Below are 15740 nucleotides of genomic sequence, written 5' to 3' on the forward strand. Positions count from 1 at the left end.
ATACCCTGCTTAGCCTATTTTCATTGTCAACAGGGTTGGCAACATTGCTACTCTAAAACAACTCATTGTGGTTATTTATCCGGGCCCCGATCAATATGATGTGCCTGTTACAATGTCTGGGTTCCGTATCCACTAAAATGTCAGGGGGCCTATTTTAGTGGCAGGAGCAAAACCAACCCAAGGCTTAAGAGCTACAGATATAGAGTGGCTCTGTACTTTGAGTATTCAATGCAGATAAATACTTATTGAAATATATTGATGGCACTGGTATTGTATTACATTTCAAACATATGCAGAAGATATTATAATACAGAGTTGGGGCTTTACGTTTATGTCTTTAATCTTTATGTTTTATCCAGCACAAGGTATAGATTTGATTAAATCTCCCAGTAGGTGACTTTGTCACTCATTTTGCAAATAACAGCTTAATTTTAAATAACACAATAGCAACTTTCCTAACGTTAGGTATTTTGTATATTGTACATAGGAACCCCTGTTTTCTAAACCACTGCATATATAGCAGCACATCTATTAACAAGGCCCCATCCCACTTACTGCTGAATTACAATTTCTCAACATTGAGTAATTGGTATAATTAAAACCTTGCTATCTGTGTATAGAATAATCCATTTTTCTTGTTGAACATTTGTATTTATTTTACTTACCTCAAAGTACTTTTTATAATATGAATATTTTTTTTATTCTCTAGGTTGAAAAAGTTGATTGAACAAGAAACTGCTTATCAAGCAAAAAAAGAGAAAGAAAACCACAGAAAAATTACCAAACTCCGCGATGAGCTCACAAAGTTAAAATCGTTTGCATTAATTGTGGTTGACGAGCAGCAGAGATTAACAGAGCAGCTACAACTGCAAAGTGCCAAGATCCAAGAACTCACATCAACTTCCCAGAAGGCTCAAGAAAAGGTGGCCACTCTAGAAGTGAAGGCAGAAGAAGAGGAGCAAAAAGCCAACAGACTAGAAATAGAACTGCAAACTCAAGCGAGTAAGTTCTTTCAAGACCAGGAAGCCACAATGGCAAAGTTGACTAGTGAAGAGACACAGAATCGGCAACTCAGATTAAAGTTAACGTCCCTCAGCAGGCAAATTGATGAGCTTGAGGAAACAAACAAGACTCTTCGGAAGGCAGAGGAAGAACTCCATGACCTAAGGGAGAAACTTAACAAAGGAGAATGTGGAAATTCCAGTCTAATGGCCGAGGTAGAGGATCTGAGAAAACGCTTGCTGGAAATGGAAGGAAAAGATGAAGAGCTTATAAAGATGGAAGAACAATGTTTGGATCTCAACAGAAAGCTAGAAAAAGAAGCATCACAAAGCAAAAATCTTAAAGTTGAAGTAGATAAACTAAATAAAAGGATTATTGAGCTGGAAAAATTAGAAGACGCCTTTAATAAAAGTAAACAAGAATGCTATTCTATCAAGAGCACCTTGGAAAAAGAGCGAATGTGCACAAAACAACTGTGTAATGAGTTAGAAAGCTTAAAAGTCAGAATTAAGGACTTGGAGGCAATTGAAGTAAAACTAGAGAAAACAGAAAGCATATTAAAAGAAGATCTAACCAAACTGAAAACATTGACGGTGATGCTTGTGGAGGAGAGAAAAACACTGACTGACAAAATCCGGCAAACGGAAGACAAGTTAAAGTCAACCAACACGCAACTTCAGCAAGAGCAAAATAAAGTTACATCAATCACAGAAAAATTAATTGAAGAAAGCAAGAAGTCACTAAAATCAAAGGCCGAACTGCAAGAAAAAATGCAAAACATAATCAAAGACAACGATGAGCTGAAAAACAAACTCCGAACTGAAGAAGAAAAGGGAAATGATCTCATGGCAAAAACTAGCATGCTAAAGAAGAAGCTGCAGTCACTAGAGGTAATTGAGAAAGAGTTTCTCAAAAACAAAATGAAACAAGAAAGCAAACCGTCTGAATCACTTTACCAAGAAAACAATAAAATCCGAGAGCTCACACAGGAAGTCGAAAGATTAAAGCACACCCTTAAACAAATGAAAGCAATGGAAGATGACCTCATGAAAACAGAAGATGAATTTGAGTCCTTGGAGAGAAGGTACTATAATGAACAACAGAAAGTAAAAATATTCTCAGAAGAACTAGAAGTTGTAAAATTGGAATTGGCAAATTATAAACTGGCTGAGAAGTCTGGAACATACCAGGAAAAGATTTTACTAACAAAGCTCAAGGAGGAAGAAGCAAAGTCAGGTCATCTTTCAAGGGAGGTAACAGCTCTGAAAGAAAAGATACATGACTACATGAAAACAGAAGATACAATTTGTCGTTTAAAGGGAGATCACTCTGTTCTTCAAAGGAAACTTCACCAACAAGAAAATAGAAACAAAGAACTTACAAAAGAAATGGAGAACCTTTCCAAAGAACTAGAAAGGTATCGTCGCTTTAGCAAGAGTCTAAGGCCAAGTCTAAATGGAAGGCGTATTTCAGACTTTCAAGTGTTCTCGAAAGAAGTGCAGACAGATCCGGCAGATAATGAGCCACCTGACTATAAAAGTCTCATTCCTTTGGAGCGAGCAGTTATAAATGGACAGTTGTATCAAGAAAGTGATCATGAAGACGAGGACATGAATGATGAAGAGTCCAGTGTGGTTTTTAAACGTAATTCTGCTAATGGTAATTCTTTAAACAACAGAAAAGCAAGATCTCCATGGATGAAATCTAACCAGCAGCAGTTGCAAAATGGAAAAGTGCACTTAAAGCAGAATGGAAATTACATAAACCCAGGGGACATGGTCCTTACTCATACACCTGGACAACCTTTGCACATAAAAGTTACACCAGATCATGGACAAAACACAGCCACCCTTGAAATAACAAGTCCTACTACAGAGAACCCACACTCCTTCACAAGCACAGCAGTAATACCAAACTGTGGTAGCACTCCAAAACAAAGGATAACTATAATCCAAAATGGATCCTTAACACCTGTAAAACCAAGAATCATAGATGGTTATGTTACACCTGATCAAGTGGTGACCTCTCCTCTTACAATGACTTCCTTTGTAAGACCTAGGACCCCTGACTCATGTGGTTCTATAACTCCAGATAGAACAATGTCCCCCATTCAAGTACTGGCATTAGCAAGCTCCTCAAGCTCTCCAGATCGTGTCCTATCACCAGAGCCAGTGGAAATCAGTGGAACTCATGCAGTCTTTCGCGTGTCCCCTGACAAGCAGGCTGGTTGGCAATTTCAAAGGTCTAACAGTTCTAGCTCAACTTCCAGTGTAATAACTACTGAGGACAATAAAATACATATTCACTTAGGACGACCGCCCAGTCCTTTCACTCCTGTGCAAGAAAAGAGACATTCATTATCTAATGGAACCCCAAATAAACCCACAAACAAAATCACCAGCAGTATCATAATCACACCAACAGCTACCCCAATAGCACGGCAATCACAAATTACAGTAAGTAACCCAAATAACTGACCCATACTTACACCCCCACCCCCCTCCTACTAGATACCAAACCCTTGCAAGAGTACACAGATTTTGAACCATTTCTTCATGATGCATGGCCTGTATGAAACAAGGAACCAACCTTTAGCTTTTTGTTTGTTTGTTTGTTTGTTTTTTTACTGTGGGTGCATTCACTGTATATCTTTTTTGTTTCATTTACATTACCTGTATGGAGTACATATTTAGTCTGCACTTGTATTAAATTCATCCATTGTCATTTTTTCCACAAATTAAATGTGACTAAAATGTTGTGGTAAACATTAAGTTCACAAAAAAAAAAGGTTCTATACGTTTTTTTTTTTTTTGCTGATGTGTATAATTTAGCAGAGTATGTCTCAAATGATGGTGTCTATTACTCCTGGCAGTTACTATTGAATTAATTTAAGAATGTCATAAAAGCTGGTGAGAAAAATGAGCAATACCAGGATAAATGGTCGATATGGGTGGGGTACAATATATGGAATATTTTACACAGATGAATGAAAAGATTTGCTCACTATTTTTGGCAAATGGCAACGTACATACATAATCTGTTTTCTTACAAGCATGTAGATTGAAAACAGCTTTCTTCACTAAAAACCATGACCATTATTAATCGATTCAAACAGTTTAGATATGATTTTGAGTTAGTCTGAAAAGAACGATTATTCAAATGGTAATTACTTTTTTTTCTGAAATAAAAGCGAATTCACACTTTCACATTATATAGAGGCTAATACAAGTTAAGTTTTATGATGATGATTTCGTATTGCACTGCCTGATAAAATCGATCGTCTATGTTCCCAATACATATTTAAACACGGCATATTACACATGTTCATTTGTAATGGATGGATGGATATCACACACTTCACACTGAAGGAGGTGGGTGCCTTAGATAAGTATATAGTGCTCAGATTTCTCAGGCACCACCTTATTTCTGTTGCATTACAAATCATTTCACTCGTTCACGCTCAATCCTTTAGGATTTATGGAGTACTGTTCCACAAAAATCCATGCATAAAATCTTACACTAAAGTGAGAACTTAAGGTGAATTCAAAGTAATTTTCAAATTTAAGGTCAAACTATTTTAACTGGAGAAATTTTACGCTATGCTTTTAAATACTCTGGCCTTAAATTTGAAATTCACAATGAAGTCTTATTTAAGTAATTAACCCTGCTAATCTCACTAGATCATATCCACAAACCTACCCAGCTGGTATTCATGGAACACTGTGCTGTACACTATTAAAACTGAGCAATATTTAGGGAACACTGTGCTCTATAGCATTATTAAAATAGTTCACCGTGGGGCCTTATATATGAATGCAAATATACAGGCAAATGGCTATACTCTCCAAAGACAGCTATGAAGTCAAGATGAATATATTCCAAATATCTCCCTATAATTAAGTTCTGTTAGTATAAGACTTGTTCTGATTTCCACTACTATATAAGCTCTCTTGATCCTGTGATTCATAATATCCTAATTACATACAGCAAGGGGTATGTCATATAGTATAATTTGTTTTACTCTAAATTAGGTAATATATCCTTTCAACAGATCAAGCATTGAAGAATGAGCTATGCAATTTCAACATTTATTGCACACTGTATGCCCAATTCTGCCACGTCTCCGTGCAGGGATGAGAATACATGTCCTCACTCTGTGCCATATATAGATCCAGCCCCAGTTCTTTAACAATGTTTCAAAATGCACAAGAAATAAGTAAAATTAAAAAAAATAAAAAAGACACTCACTTCTGAATTTCTCTAGACAGCTTTAGAGGAGACCAGAAAGTAGCGGATTTTTCTCTACCCAATCCCAGGTGCGAGAATTTATAATTCACCTGTTGTAAAACTGAACAAAGCTACATTTGGTTGGCTTCCATAAACTTGCTGAGTATTTTAATCCACCCAAGTAGAGTAAAGAAAGAGAGTTTGTACAAATCATTTTTCAGGGATAGGCAACCTTCGGAACTCAAGATGTTGTGGACTACATCTCCCATAATGCAGCCACAATGCTGGCAAAGCATTAAGGGAGATGCAGTCCACAACATCTGGAGTGCCGGAGGTTGCCTATGATTAGGCCAGGGATAGGCAACCTTCAAAACCTTCGGCACTCCAGATGTTGTGGACTACATCCCCCATAATGCTGGCAAAGCATCATGGGAGGTGTAGTCCAAAACATCTGCAGTGCCAAAGGTTGCCTATGCCTGATTTAGGTGATTTACAATCTGGGTTCTCAAGGCATACACATAGTGGGTACAAACAAGTGGTACATTGAACAGTGGCCTCCATTGCCACGGATGGTAGCCACTAATGTGAGGCAGTGTGTGGCTTGCACGTCTGGAGGGTGCAGATCAATGGTAGATCCCTTGTACTCTTCTCAATCAATCAAGGCTCTGCCACCAGGTTACCATGGCAACAATTAATCATTCACAAAGCACCAGACCAAAGGGAGTAATTAAAGAGATCTGCACCTGAGAGACGTGCAGAGCGCAGGCTCTGCCCACTGGACCACCAGGGTTCTTACCCCCTCCTTGAAAGGTAAGCAGGAAGGGGAGTGTTAAATGCTGAACTTGGTCAGGAGGATGAAAATACCTTCCCGCACACTGTTAATAATAATCCCTATGTGTAATCTTCAAGACATGCAGACAGGTGACCGTAGGAAACGCTAGTTATATTGAAAACGACAAAGGAGACAGAGAGACTGATAGATACATAGCGGGAGAGAGGCAGACGATGAAGGACAGAGAAGATATGTACAACATAAGATAGTCGATAGAAAGACACAGGAAACTTGGAGAAAGCAGCAAAAAGGATTGGCGGAGAAAGAAACTAGAAAGGCGAAATTTGTGAAGAGATTGAAGGGAGATGAGAGATGCTCGAGGCGGCAGCAAATAGGATTTTTAGGTGATCCGATGGGTTTTTCCCCACAGACATACAATGTATTTCTGCTGAAACGGTTAAGTAATGCTGGTATACAGTATACATGACATTCTGTGCAGTTAGCGAGAAGGTGTGTGTACATCCAACACTGCTCTAGCACCAACATCAACAAGAATGGCAATAACAAAGGGCAAAAGGAATGGGGAGCTAACCCTCCCGCAGCACAACAACTTTAAAGAACCTCCAACGACAAAAGCAAACATATTTTTACCCTCTAAAATAAAACAAACATACCCTTTTTTCCCCCCCATCAGGATTATCATAGAGAAACATTGGGGACTGTGGTGCATGTGCAGCAATTGCTGCTCTCTGTCAAACCAATGTTTCTTATACAGAAGCATTGGTTTCAGCATTTGTATGAGAACAGCATTCACAGAGAGTGAGACGGGATACCCTCCCTGATAGGCAGACAGCTTGCTGTGGTGGTTATAGTGCCAGTATTTCCCCGGAACTTCCCACTCCCCTTCTAAGTAGTCAAATTATTTTAGAACATTATGGCTCCATATCCATGAGCCATTCCCCCTCTCCACTTCTGACGACAGAGAGCTTGCAGTGAAAGGAGTAGATCATTAGCCATGAGTGATAAGCTGATGCTCTCAGCCAAAGAGCTAGCACTTAGCGTAGGAGAGCTAATGACAAGCTCCTGCTTGAGAGCTTTGCTCTCCATCATTAGTAGAGAAGGAGGGGAGTGGCGGCCAGCTGACACTAGGTAAGAAGTCAATCCATTCTAAAAACAGTCTGACTACAGTGGGAGGGCCCCAGGCCACTCCTAGCACCATAACCACCACATTGAGCTGTAGTGAGTATGGTGTTTGGAGTGTTACTTTACAAATCAGCACATTTATAAAACATAAGAAAGGACCTTCAGTTAACCCCAAAAGTAATTCAGCAAGCTAGAGTGTTCCTTTAAGAGTCTGTAATGCACTGTCCCTCATACAAAATTCTATTTTAATTTTTTCTAATTTTCTAATGCAGGGCTTGACAAATTTGTTTGGAATCTAGGAGCCAGCTTAAAAAAAAATAAAAAATTAGGAGCTAGTAATTTTCAACAAGAAAATGCAATTCTTAAAGGGACACTATACCGGAACCACTACCGCCTGATTGTTCTGGTGTCTATAGCCTGTCCCTGAAGGCTTTTCAGTGTAAATACTGCCTTTTCTGTTTACACGGCTGCTTAGTAACACCTCTAGTGAAAGTCACTCAGGCGGCAACTAGAGAGTCCTGGGTCCCTGCTGCACCACTTACAGCACCCACGTTCATGGTCTCCAAGCTGCATGGAGACGCTAAATGTTCCTCATAGAGATTCATTAATTTAATGCATCTCTATGAGGAGATGCGGATTGGCACATTTGCTGTGTATGCACAAAATCCTCCCAATGCTTTCCTAAGGGAAAGCATTGGCTTAGCGGAGATCATAAAGATTGAGGTGGTACCAGCCATTGTGAAACTGGCTCAGCGTGGGAAAATGGGAAAAAAGGAAAACACTTTCCTCATGCGTTCGGAGGGGGCAGGCACCCTAACGTGCGCACACACTGACAGGCTCATATACACACTGATGCTGACAACAGGCTCGCACACACACTCTCTGACAGGCACACACACACATTTTTGTTTTAATTAAACCCCACTCAGCCTCCCTACCTTTGGGAGAGCTGAGTGGGTCTTTCCCTGGGGTCCAGTGGTGCTCCTCTCTTCCGGCATGCGAGGGGGCAGTACTATCTCCTCTCTTCCGGCATGCGAGGGGGCAGTACTATCTCCTCTCTTCCGGCATGCGAGGGGGCAGTACTATCTCCTCTCTTCCGGCATGCGAGGGGGCAGTACTATCTCCTCTCTTCCTGCATGCGAGGGAGCAGTACTATCTCCTCTCTTCCTGCATGCGAGGGAGCAGTACTATCTCCTCTCTTCCTGCATGCGAGGGAGCAGTACTATCTCCTCTCTTCCTGCATGCGAGGGAGCAGTACTATCTCCTCTCTTCCTGCATGCGAGGGAGCAGTACTATCTCCTCTCTTCCTGCATGCGAGGGAGCAGTACTATCTCCTCTCTTCCTGCATGCGAGGGAGCAGTACTATCTCCTCTCTTCCTGCATGCGAGGGAGCAGTACTATCTCCTCTCTTCCTGCATGCGAGGGAGCAGTACTATCTCCTCTCTTCCTGCATGCGAGGGAGCAGTACTCTGCCTGTAGCACCTCTCTGCTCCCTCATGCTCTCTGCGATGCCGGGCCGGAGTGACGTCATATTCCGACTCCCGGCATCATTAGACAGCGCAAGGGAGCAGAGAGGAGCTACAGCAAGAGAACTGCTCCCTCGCAGACCGCCTCCTTGCTCCCGCAGGCGGCCGGCTCAATGCTGCCTTGGCGCCTCCAATATTCCCCATGATGGCCGCCGTCAAAGCTTCTTCGGTGGCAACACCAACTAGAGTTGGCAAATCCCAGGCACCAGGGCAAAATTTTGCGTCGCCGTGGCGCCTGGGATTTGTTGAGCTCTGTTCTAATGATGAAAATAAAACAAGAAAATAAAACAAAATCAAGCAAAACTCCTTTACATCCCAATGACGAAAAGAAGACAGTGAGTCATTAAGCACATTTTCCAATACCGCCATTAATACGGAACAATGTTCTCATCACATTTTAAAGGGCCCCTTAAATTTACATCAGTTTGGAAAAGGCACAAGGGGAATCTGGAATTTATTTATGTAATTGAAGCAGATTATGCAGTTGAATGGGCGCATAAGCAGCATAAATAACATCATCATACCAACATCTGCAATATGCCAAGTACATTAAGACAGGGCTCCTATTAAAGATTATTTATCATACTAACTAGGTCTGAACTGCCTCCCACTTTCCATGCTTAATGGCAGGAGAGCTACCAAGGGAATTTATGGGATCTGCTTCCCCTCAGCTCGTCTCATCAGGGTCATCGGCCCACCACAACCCAGACAAAACAGGGAGGTTATATCAAACTTAACAGTTAAAGGAGTGAAACCAGGAAGCAGGAGGGCCAAGAGATCGCTCATAACTAATATTCAGGACATCTTGTTTTCAAAGGAGGAGAAATAGATCAGTGATGGAATTCCAAGGTTAGCTTGACATTTCTACTAGTCTACTTGGGTCAGAGAGTTTAGTACAATGCAATACATTGGGTAGGCTAGTACTGGTTTCCCTCCTTACTACCATGTTTTTATTACAGCTGATAAATGTTTTATTTATTTTTCAAACCTATATAAAATACAACCATACAGTTAAAATCAAAAAAAATATATATATACACTTTTTTTTTTTTTTTTTTTTTAAAGTGAAATAATAAATAAATCAGACTGTAAGGAAGTTCGCTACCCCTCTGATAGAGGTTTTAGAGATATGCACAAAACACAACCATAGTGTTACGGTTTCCTGGGTTTTCTTTAGATTTTACAGACACTCTCCAAGCATTAAAATTACTAGAGCGCAACGTAGTATTTATAGATCCAGGAGTGTCCTGGTGCCCCCAATGTAAGTAGTCAAACTGTTTGCCAATGATTTGACAACTTACGTGGGTACACTGAGTGCCGGGCATCTCCTACATTGAGAAAAGCACAGCGTTGCAGGGCTTAGCTCATTGGCTGAAATCAATCAGCTGACGCACTCAGCCAATTAGTTAAATATGCATGGGTAACGGAAGCTACATGCAGAATCTTCCAGGTTTTAATGGAGAAAGTGGCATTGTCCAGAGGGCCTAGGTAAATTGTCAAACTGGAATTACACATCTACAAATCAGAGCTATACATCCAGATGTCGATACAGACACTCATTCATTGGCTGAGAGCATCAGCTGACTGCTCTCAGCCAATGAATGAGTGTCATTGTATCAGAGTATGCACAGAACAGACACCAACGAAGAGTTCTGGGCTGGCTGATGACGCCCCATGATGCTGACGGAGGTGGAGTTACATGCCTGGCAGAAAAGAGGTTAAACTTGGTATTTCACAGCGATACGCTCCACTTACAGACTCCAGGCACCGAGACCACTTTGAATCAAAGAGGTGCCATGGTGCTTAAATTAACACTTTAACTGTAGATGTTTGTGTAAGCCCATCCCTTCTTCCCCTCACTCCCAGCTTTCAGTGTTTCCCTTTTTCATCCAAATGATAGATATGAACGTCATGCCATTGCTTGGGTATCTGGGAGTTGTAGTTTGATTTTTTTTTTACATTACAAGGCTCACAAACTAAAGTACAACTAGTGCAATTACACAAGTGATGAACTCACTGGAGAAGTTTTTGGATACAGTGAGCATCTGCGGCAATCAGAGCAATCTGCTCGCATAAAATTCTTCACGATTTCTCTGTGAGTTATCTCCTTTACAAAATAAGACGAAAAAGCAATATGTTTTAAGAGAGGCACTGTCACCTTCTGGAGTCTTTGCATATTTTGGGTTGGGTATACAACAGGGATTTACAATAAGTGTGGCTCCCTCCTATTGGCTGTCTTTTGCCACCATAGCTCCTTTATAACACTGTCATGTAATGATGTTATTGTGTAAATATAGCCTGGAGTGTCCCTTTAACACTTCATTGATTAGAATCAGGCTTCAGAAGTGTCAAGAAGTGCACAGCCCAGAGCAATGTAGGACTGTGTCAGACCCAAAATACAAAGCTCGCTTTACTCTGTTACATGGATATGACATATGACTTACACGAGTCATATGATTTAAAGATCAGAAGCGCATCCCACTGAAATCATCATCACACTCCAATTACTTAATTTCACAGATTCCTCTTTCTCGCGCTAACCAAAACACAAGAGTACAGTAGCTTTTTGTTTTCAATGGTACTTTATAGAATACTTATCTGCAAAGGTTTGTCTTAACAAACAGTAACATGTTCTAAAAATTATAATCCTGCCTCAATATTTAATTTATTTTTGTTGTGCAGGTGATCACATACAAGCTTGCAAAACCACAACAGTAAATGCAGGCTATTCAAACATTTCTAGGAGAACAATGACATGGTATCAGGAACATTTGCACTTTTTCGATATATGGCATAACAATGATGGTTAATGGCAGGATAGGTTAGGTATGTGAAAACAAGTTTATATAGGTAGCCTAGTAGTTGTGTTAAAGGGACACTATAGTCACCTGAACAACTTTAGCTTAATGAAGCAGTTTTGGTGTATAGAACATGCCCCTGCAGCCTCACTGCTCAATCCTCTGCCATTTAGGAGTTAAATCACTTTGTTTATGAACCCTAGTCACACCTCCCTGCATGTGACTTGCACAGCCTTCCATAAACACTTCCTGTAAAGAGAGCCCTATTTAGGCTTTCTTTATTGCAAGTTCTGTTTAATTAAGATGTTCTCATCCCCTGCTATGTTAATAGCTTGCTAGACCCTGCAAGAGCCTCCTGTATGTGATTAAAGTTCAATTTAGAGATTGAGATACAATTATTTAAGGTAAATTACATCTGTTTGAAAGTGAAACCAGTTTTTTTTTTCATGCTGGCTCTGTCAATCATAGCCAGGGGAGGTGTGGCTAGGGCTGCATAAACAGAAACAAAGTGATTTAACTCCTAAATGACAGTAAATTGAGCAGTGAAATTGCAGGGGAATACACTAAAACTGCTTTATTTAGCTAAAGTAATTTAGGTGACTATAGTGTTCCTTTAAGCTGTACACTTTAAGCTGCATGGTGTCTACATAGCCACAAAATTCTTGGACTAGTAGGCAAGGAGGAGCCTGGGCTAGACTTGTAAAGGTTGTGTGAGTGCTTCGTGACGTGCTCATAGTGTGTGGGTCATGCAGAAAACATCATGAAATGACAAGTGTATAGAACAATGTCTAATGGTCTGAACTGGCTATGCTGAAGGTAAATTTTCACTGTGGTCTGGAGCCCCATTGAAAAGACATTCTGCTACCCAATCTTTGATAGTCCTGGTCATGTAAAGGCAACAGGTCTAAAATTACTGCATAATAACATGGTGGAGAGAGTTCTGGAGGCCTGAGGTTGTGTGTTTCATTCATCCAATACCCGCTGTTGAGAAACGACAGTAGCCCGCCGGTGAGTCTCTGAGGTCCGCTGCACGGGTTTCCTTCCAGCCCCAGGCCGGTGTGCAGGCCTGCATCTCTTGGCCACAAACGCCGTGTCTTCGGGAGCCCGGGTTTCCTCCACGTGTGGAAATGACGGAGGGCCCGATTGTCTTCTGCCGCTGGCGGCAGCACGTGGGCCTCCGCATATGTGGGCGATGTTCCGTGCTTTCACCCTTTTGGCCTTCAGCCCAGTTGGGCCTAGGATAGAGGGAGTGGGTAGGTGTACTAATGCTGCGCCCGAGGGTTTTCCCCTCACCTCCCGCTGCCCGCGGCCCCGCTCACCCGTCTGCAAATTTTGCTGTTCGGTCCGGGCTGCTCGTTGCCACTCCCATAGTCTGTTCCAGAAGAGGTTAAAGATTTCTTCCAGGCAATGCATGGTGTCATGGTGGAGCTTTGGATTGGGGAGCGGGCTCTGCTCATGTGCTGTGCTGTCAGCCACCATCTTAGGTGTGCCGTGTAAGGGACAACACCGCTGTGTTGTTGCATCAGGCTCAGCGTTAGATCCGGGCTGACTGCTCCAGACACCCAGAGAGGACCTGGATATCCCCCGCCGGTCCATATGGGGGGAGGGGGGATAGGAGGTGTGTGAGCTGAGGGGTCTATGCACGGGTTTGCCATCAAGGAGAGCGGCCGCCTCTCCCCGGCTCGATCGCAGCTAGGCCTCTGTCAATTGTTAGTCCTCCAGATGGCGGGTGCGCCGGTTTTTAGGCGTTTTCCCCCCTGATTGTGTGAGGTTTGTCGGGAGCTTATCCTCGGCACGATCGCTCAGCCTGGATGCCCACCTGCCTCAATATTTTTGAATGGAAAACAGAGTGCCAATTTTGGTTTAATGCCCCTCGGTCAATTTCCCCTAACATAGAGTAGAATATGCACAGGCCATCAAATGTTCTCGTGGCTGGGTAAAAAAAAAAAACCTGATAATTCCTGGCACAATTCCTTCCCAGACAAACTTAAAGGAACACTCCAGCCTCATAACTACTTCATCAGAATTACATTGTTATGGTGTCAGGAGATCCTTGGTGCTGGCTTACTTTCAGTGGTTAAAACTATTAATGAACAATCTAACCCCAAAGTCTTCTGTCCGATGTGGCTCAAGTCTGCCTGTCCACATTCTTTTGAGTCCACGCCTGGAAACAGAAAGCCTCGGACTGGGCACTGATGATAATGATTATCAATAGCCCCCCCCCCTCCCCCCCCCTCCCCATTCACAAAGCGGCTTGAGAAGTATCAGTATCTGCCATTCACAAAACAGCTTAAGATAGAGATAGATAGGGGTGGGGTGGGGTGTGGTGTGGTGTGTGTGTGTTTTTCTCAAGCTGTTTTGTGAATGGCAGCTACTTATACGCTGGGAGCGGAGCACAGTCCGTGGCTCAAGTGGATGCAGAGGAGTCAGAGATGAACACCACCAGACAGCAAACTTTGAGGTTAACCTGTTAAACAATGGTTTGTTCATTAAATAAGTTTTCCCCATAACTTGGAAACGGCACCAGGGTACTGCTGCCACCGCAACCACTACAGTGGTTATGATGGTTGCAGTAACCATTTAAACTCTTCCCCTGCCATGGGACATGGTGTATAAAAATTCAACTAGAAGCTTGCTTAATTGCAATTTTCTCAGGAAAAATGAAGCACCAGCTTAAACAATGTAAAATAAATTGTAAAGATTGTTTTTCTACAATCTGTATATCTTTTGACATACTGCTGCGAGCATTAGGCTGTCTCTATACTAAACAGGAAGGCATAAATACAGGAAAACAAACATTCCCCAAGATTAATTAAATAAAAAGCATACACGTTGTACATATCGTGCCACTACATGGAAATGTTTAGACAGGGGCTTAAATCATTTATATTATTTTGCTCGAGAATTCCATATTAATGCAGGAGATGACAAATACAGAGGACAAGGCACTCAAAATTCCTAAACCTTCTGCTGCGTCTTTATTCACTGGGGTGGGATCCCCGTCACTGCAAGAAATGCTGCTTAAATATTATAAACGAAGAGGTACATCAGGATTTTACCTCGAAGACTAAATAGATTAGTAATTAAACATTGGGTAGCTAAGCATGGTGGGATATGTAACACACACTCCGCCATCTCTTTGAGGAGCTAAAGTTAGATATCATGGATATTATCTGGGCGCTTTTAACCCGAAATTCCTACTGTCACTGCAGACTAATTTATTTTTTTAATCTTCTATCCATCTGTTACCTAAAAAGAAACTGCATCGTTAGGCCCATATCCCACAACTAAGATGCACTCAAGACATGGGGGGTGTTTCTAAAAACCATACAGGATAAACTAGAAAGAGGAGCATAAAATGTAAAAAATTAAATAAAAATAAAAATCACAATCCAGTTTCATAATCGACACTCAAATCAGCAGACCGCAGATACCGAGTAAACCCTTGCACCATTTATCACCAATCCCATGCCTTCCTTCCATGATGTCATGAGATGGCTTGGTAATGATATACACTAATTTACACTACATAGTTTGAAATCCCAGCAGAGATGACAGGAATAATTTCCAACCTGGCACCTCTGACGCCCACCTTCAAGACTTCTCTAGGTCATTGCCATTCCTATGGAACTCCCTTTCCGGCTCTGTTAGAGTCTCACCCAGTCTCCATTCCTTTAAAATATCTTTAAAAACACACTTCTTTAGGAAAGCAGGTCAATGAAACGGCCAGTAGCATTTCCCTCCCCGCACCTTAAGGGACACTATAGTCACCAGAACAACTACAGCTTAATATAGTTGTTCTGATGAGTATAATGGCTCCCTTCAGACATTTTCATTTACATTGCCCCTAGGGATACCTCCAAGTGGCCACTCCTCAGATGGCCAATGGAGGGGCTAAGGGGGCGCAAGCCACCTTAATGGTGGTTTTAGCAATATAGGGTCAGGATTACAGGTTTGTGTTCCTGATCCCTATAGTGATCCTTTAGTAACCCTGCTTCCTCTCCTGCAACAGTTTCATCAAATAAACTAACTCTTCACTGTAAACTATTATAGTAACTTTAAACTATTTTTAATGAGTTATCACACTCATGTGTAATAATTACACTAGCAGGGTTATTTTAAAAAGTTGTTGGGAATTTAAATGTTAAGGCCAAAGCAGTATTCAAATTTAAGGCCAAAGCAGATGAACTGGAAAAACTCTCCCAGTCAGCTACGTTTCCAGTTCGGCTACTTTGATCTCTCAATAAGTGGTCTGGGTGCATTGCCTGCTGT

General features: G+C 41.7%; 2 protein-coding genes across 5 annotated transcripts in view; one reads left to right on the top strand and one right to left on the bottom strand.

Moving 5' to 3' along the window:
- The window catches only part of CMSS1 (cms1 ribosomal small subunit homolog), a 292216-nt gene that overhangs the window by 257811 nt on the left and 18665 nt on the right, over window positions 1–15740 (bottom strand). The gene's annotated exons all lie outside the window — the stretch shown is intronic.
- Window positions 1–15740, top strand: part of FILIP1L (filamin A interacting protein 1 like) — a 242365-nt gene that overhangs the window by 216019 nt on the left and 10606 nt on the right. For all 3 annotated transcript variants that reach the window (XM_063448901.1, XM_063448894.1, XM_063448910.1), the window contains exon 5: window positions 710–3458. In XM_063448901.1, the coding sequence (XP_063304971.1) occupies window positions 710–3458 (2749 nt within the window). The remainder of the gene's footprint in view (window positions 1–709; window positions 3459–15740) is intronic.

The sequence above is a fragment of the Pelobates fuscus genome, chromosome 1, assembly GCF_036172605.1.
Source record: "Pelobates fuscus isolate aPelFus1 chromosome 1, aPelFus1.pri, whole genome shotgun sequence".
Lineage (NCBI taxonomy): Eukaryota > Metazoa > Chordata > Amphibia > Anura > Pelobatidae > Pelobates > Pelobates fuscus.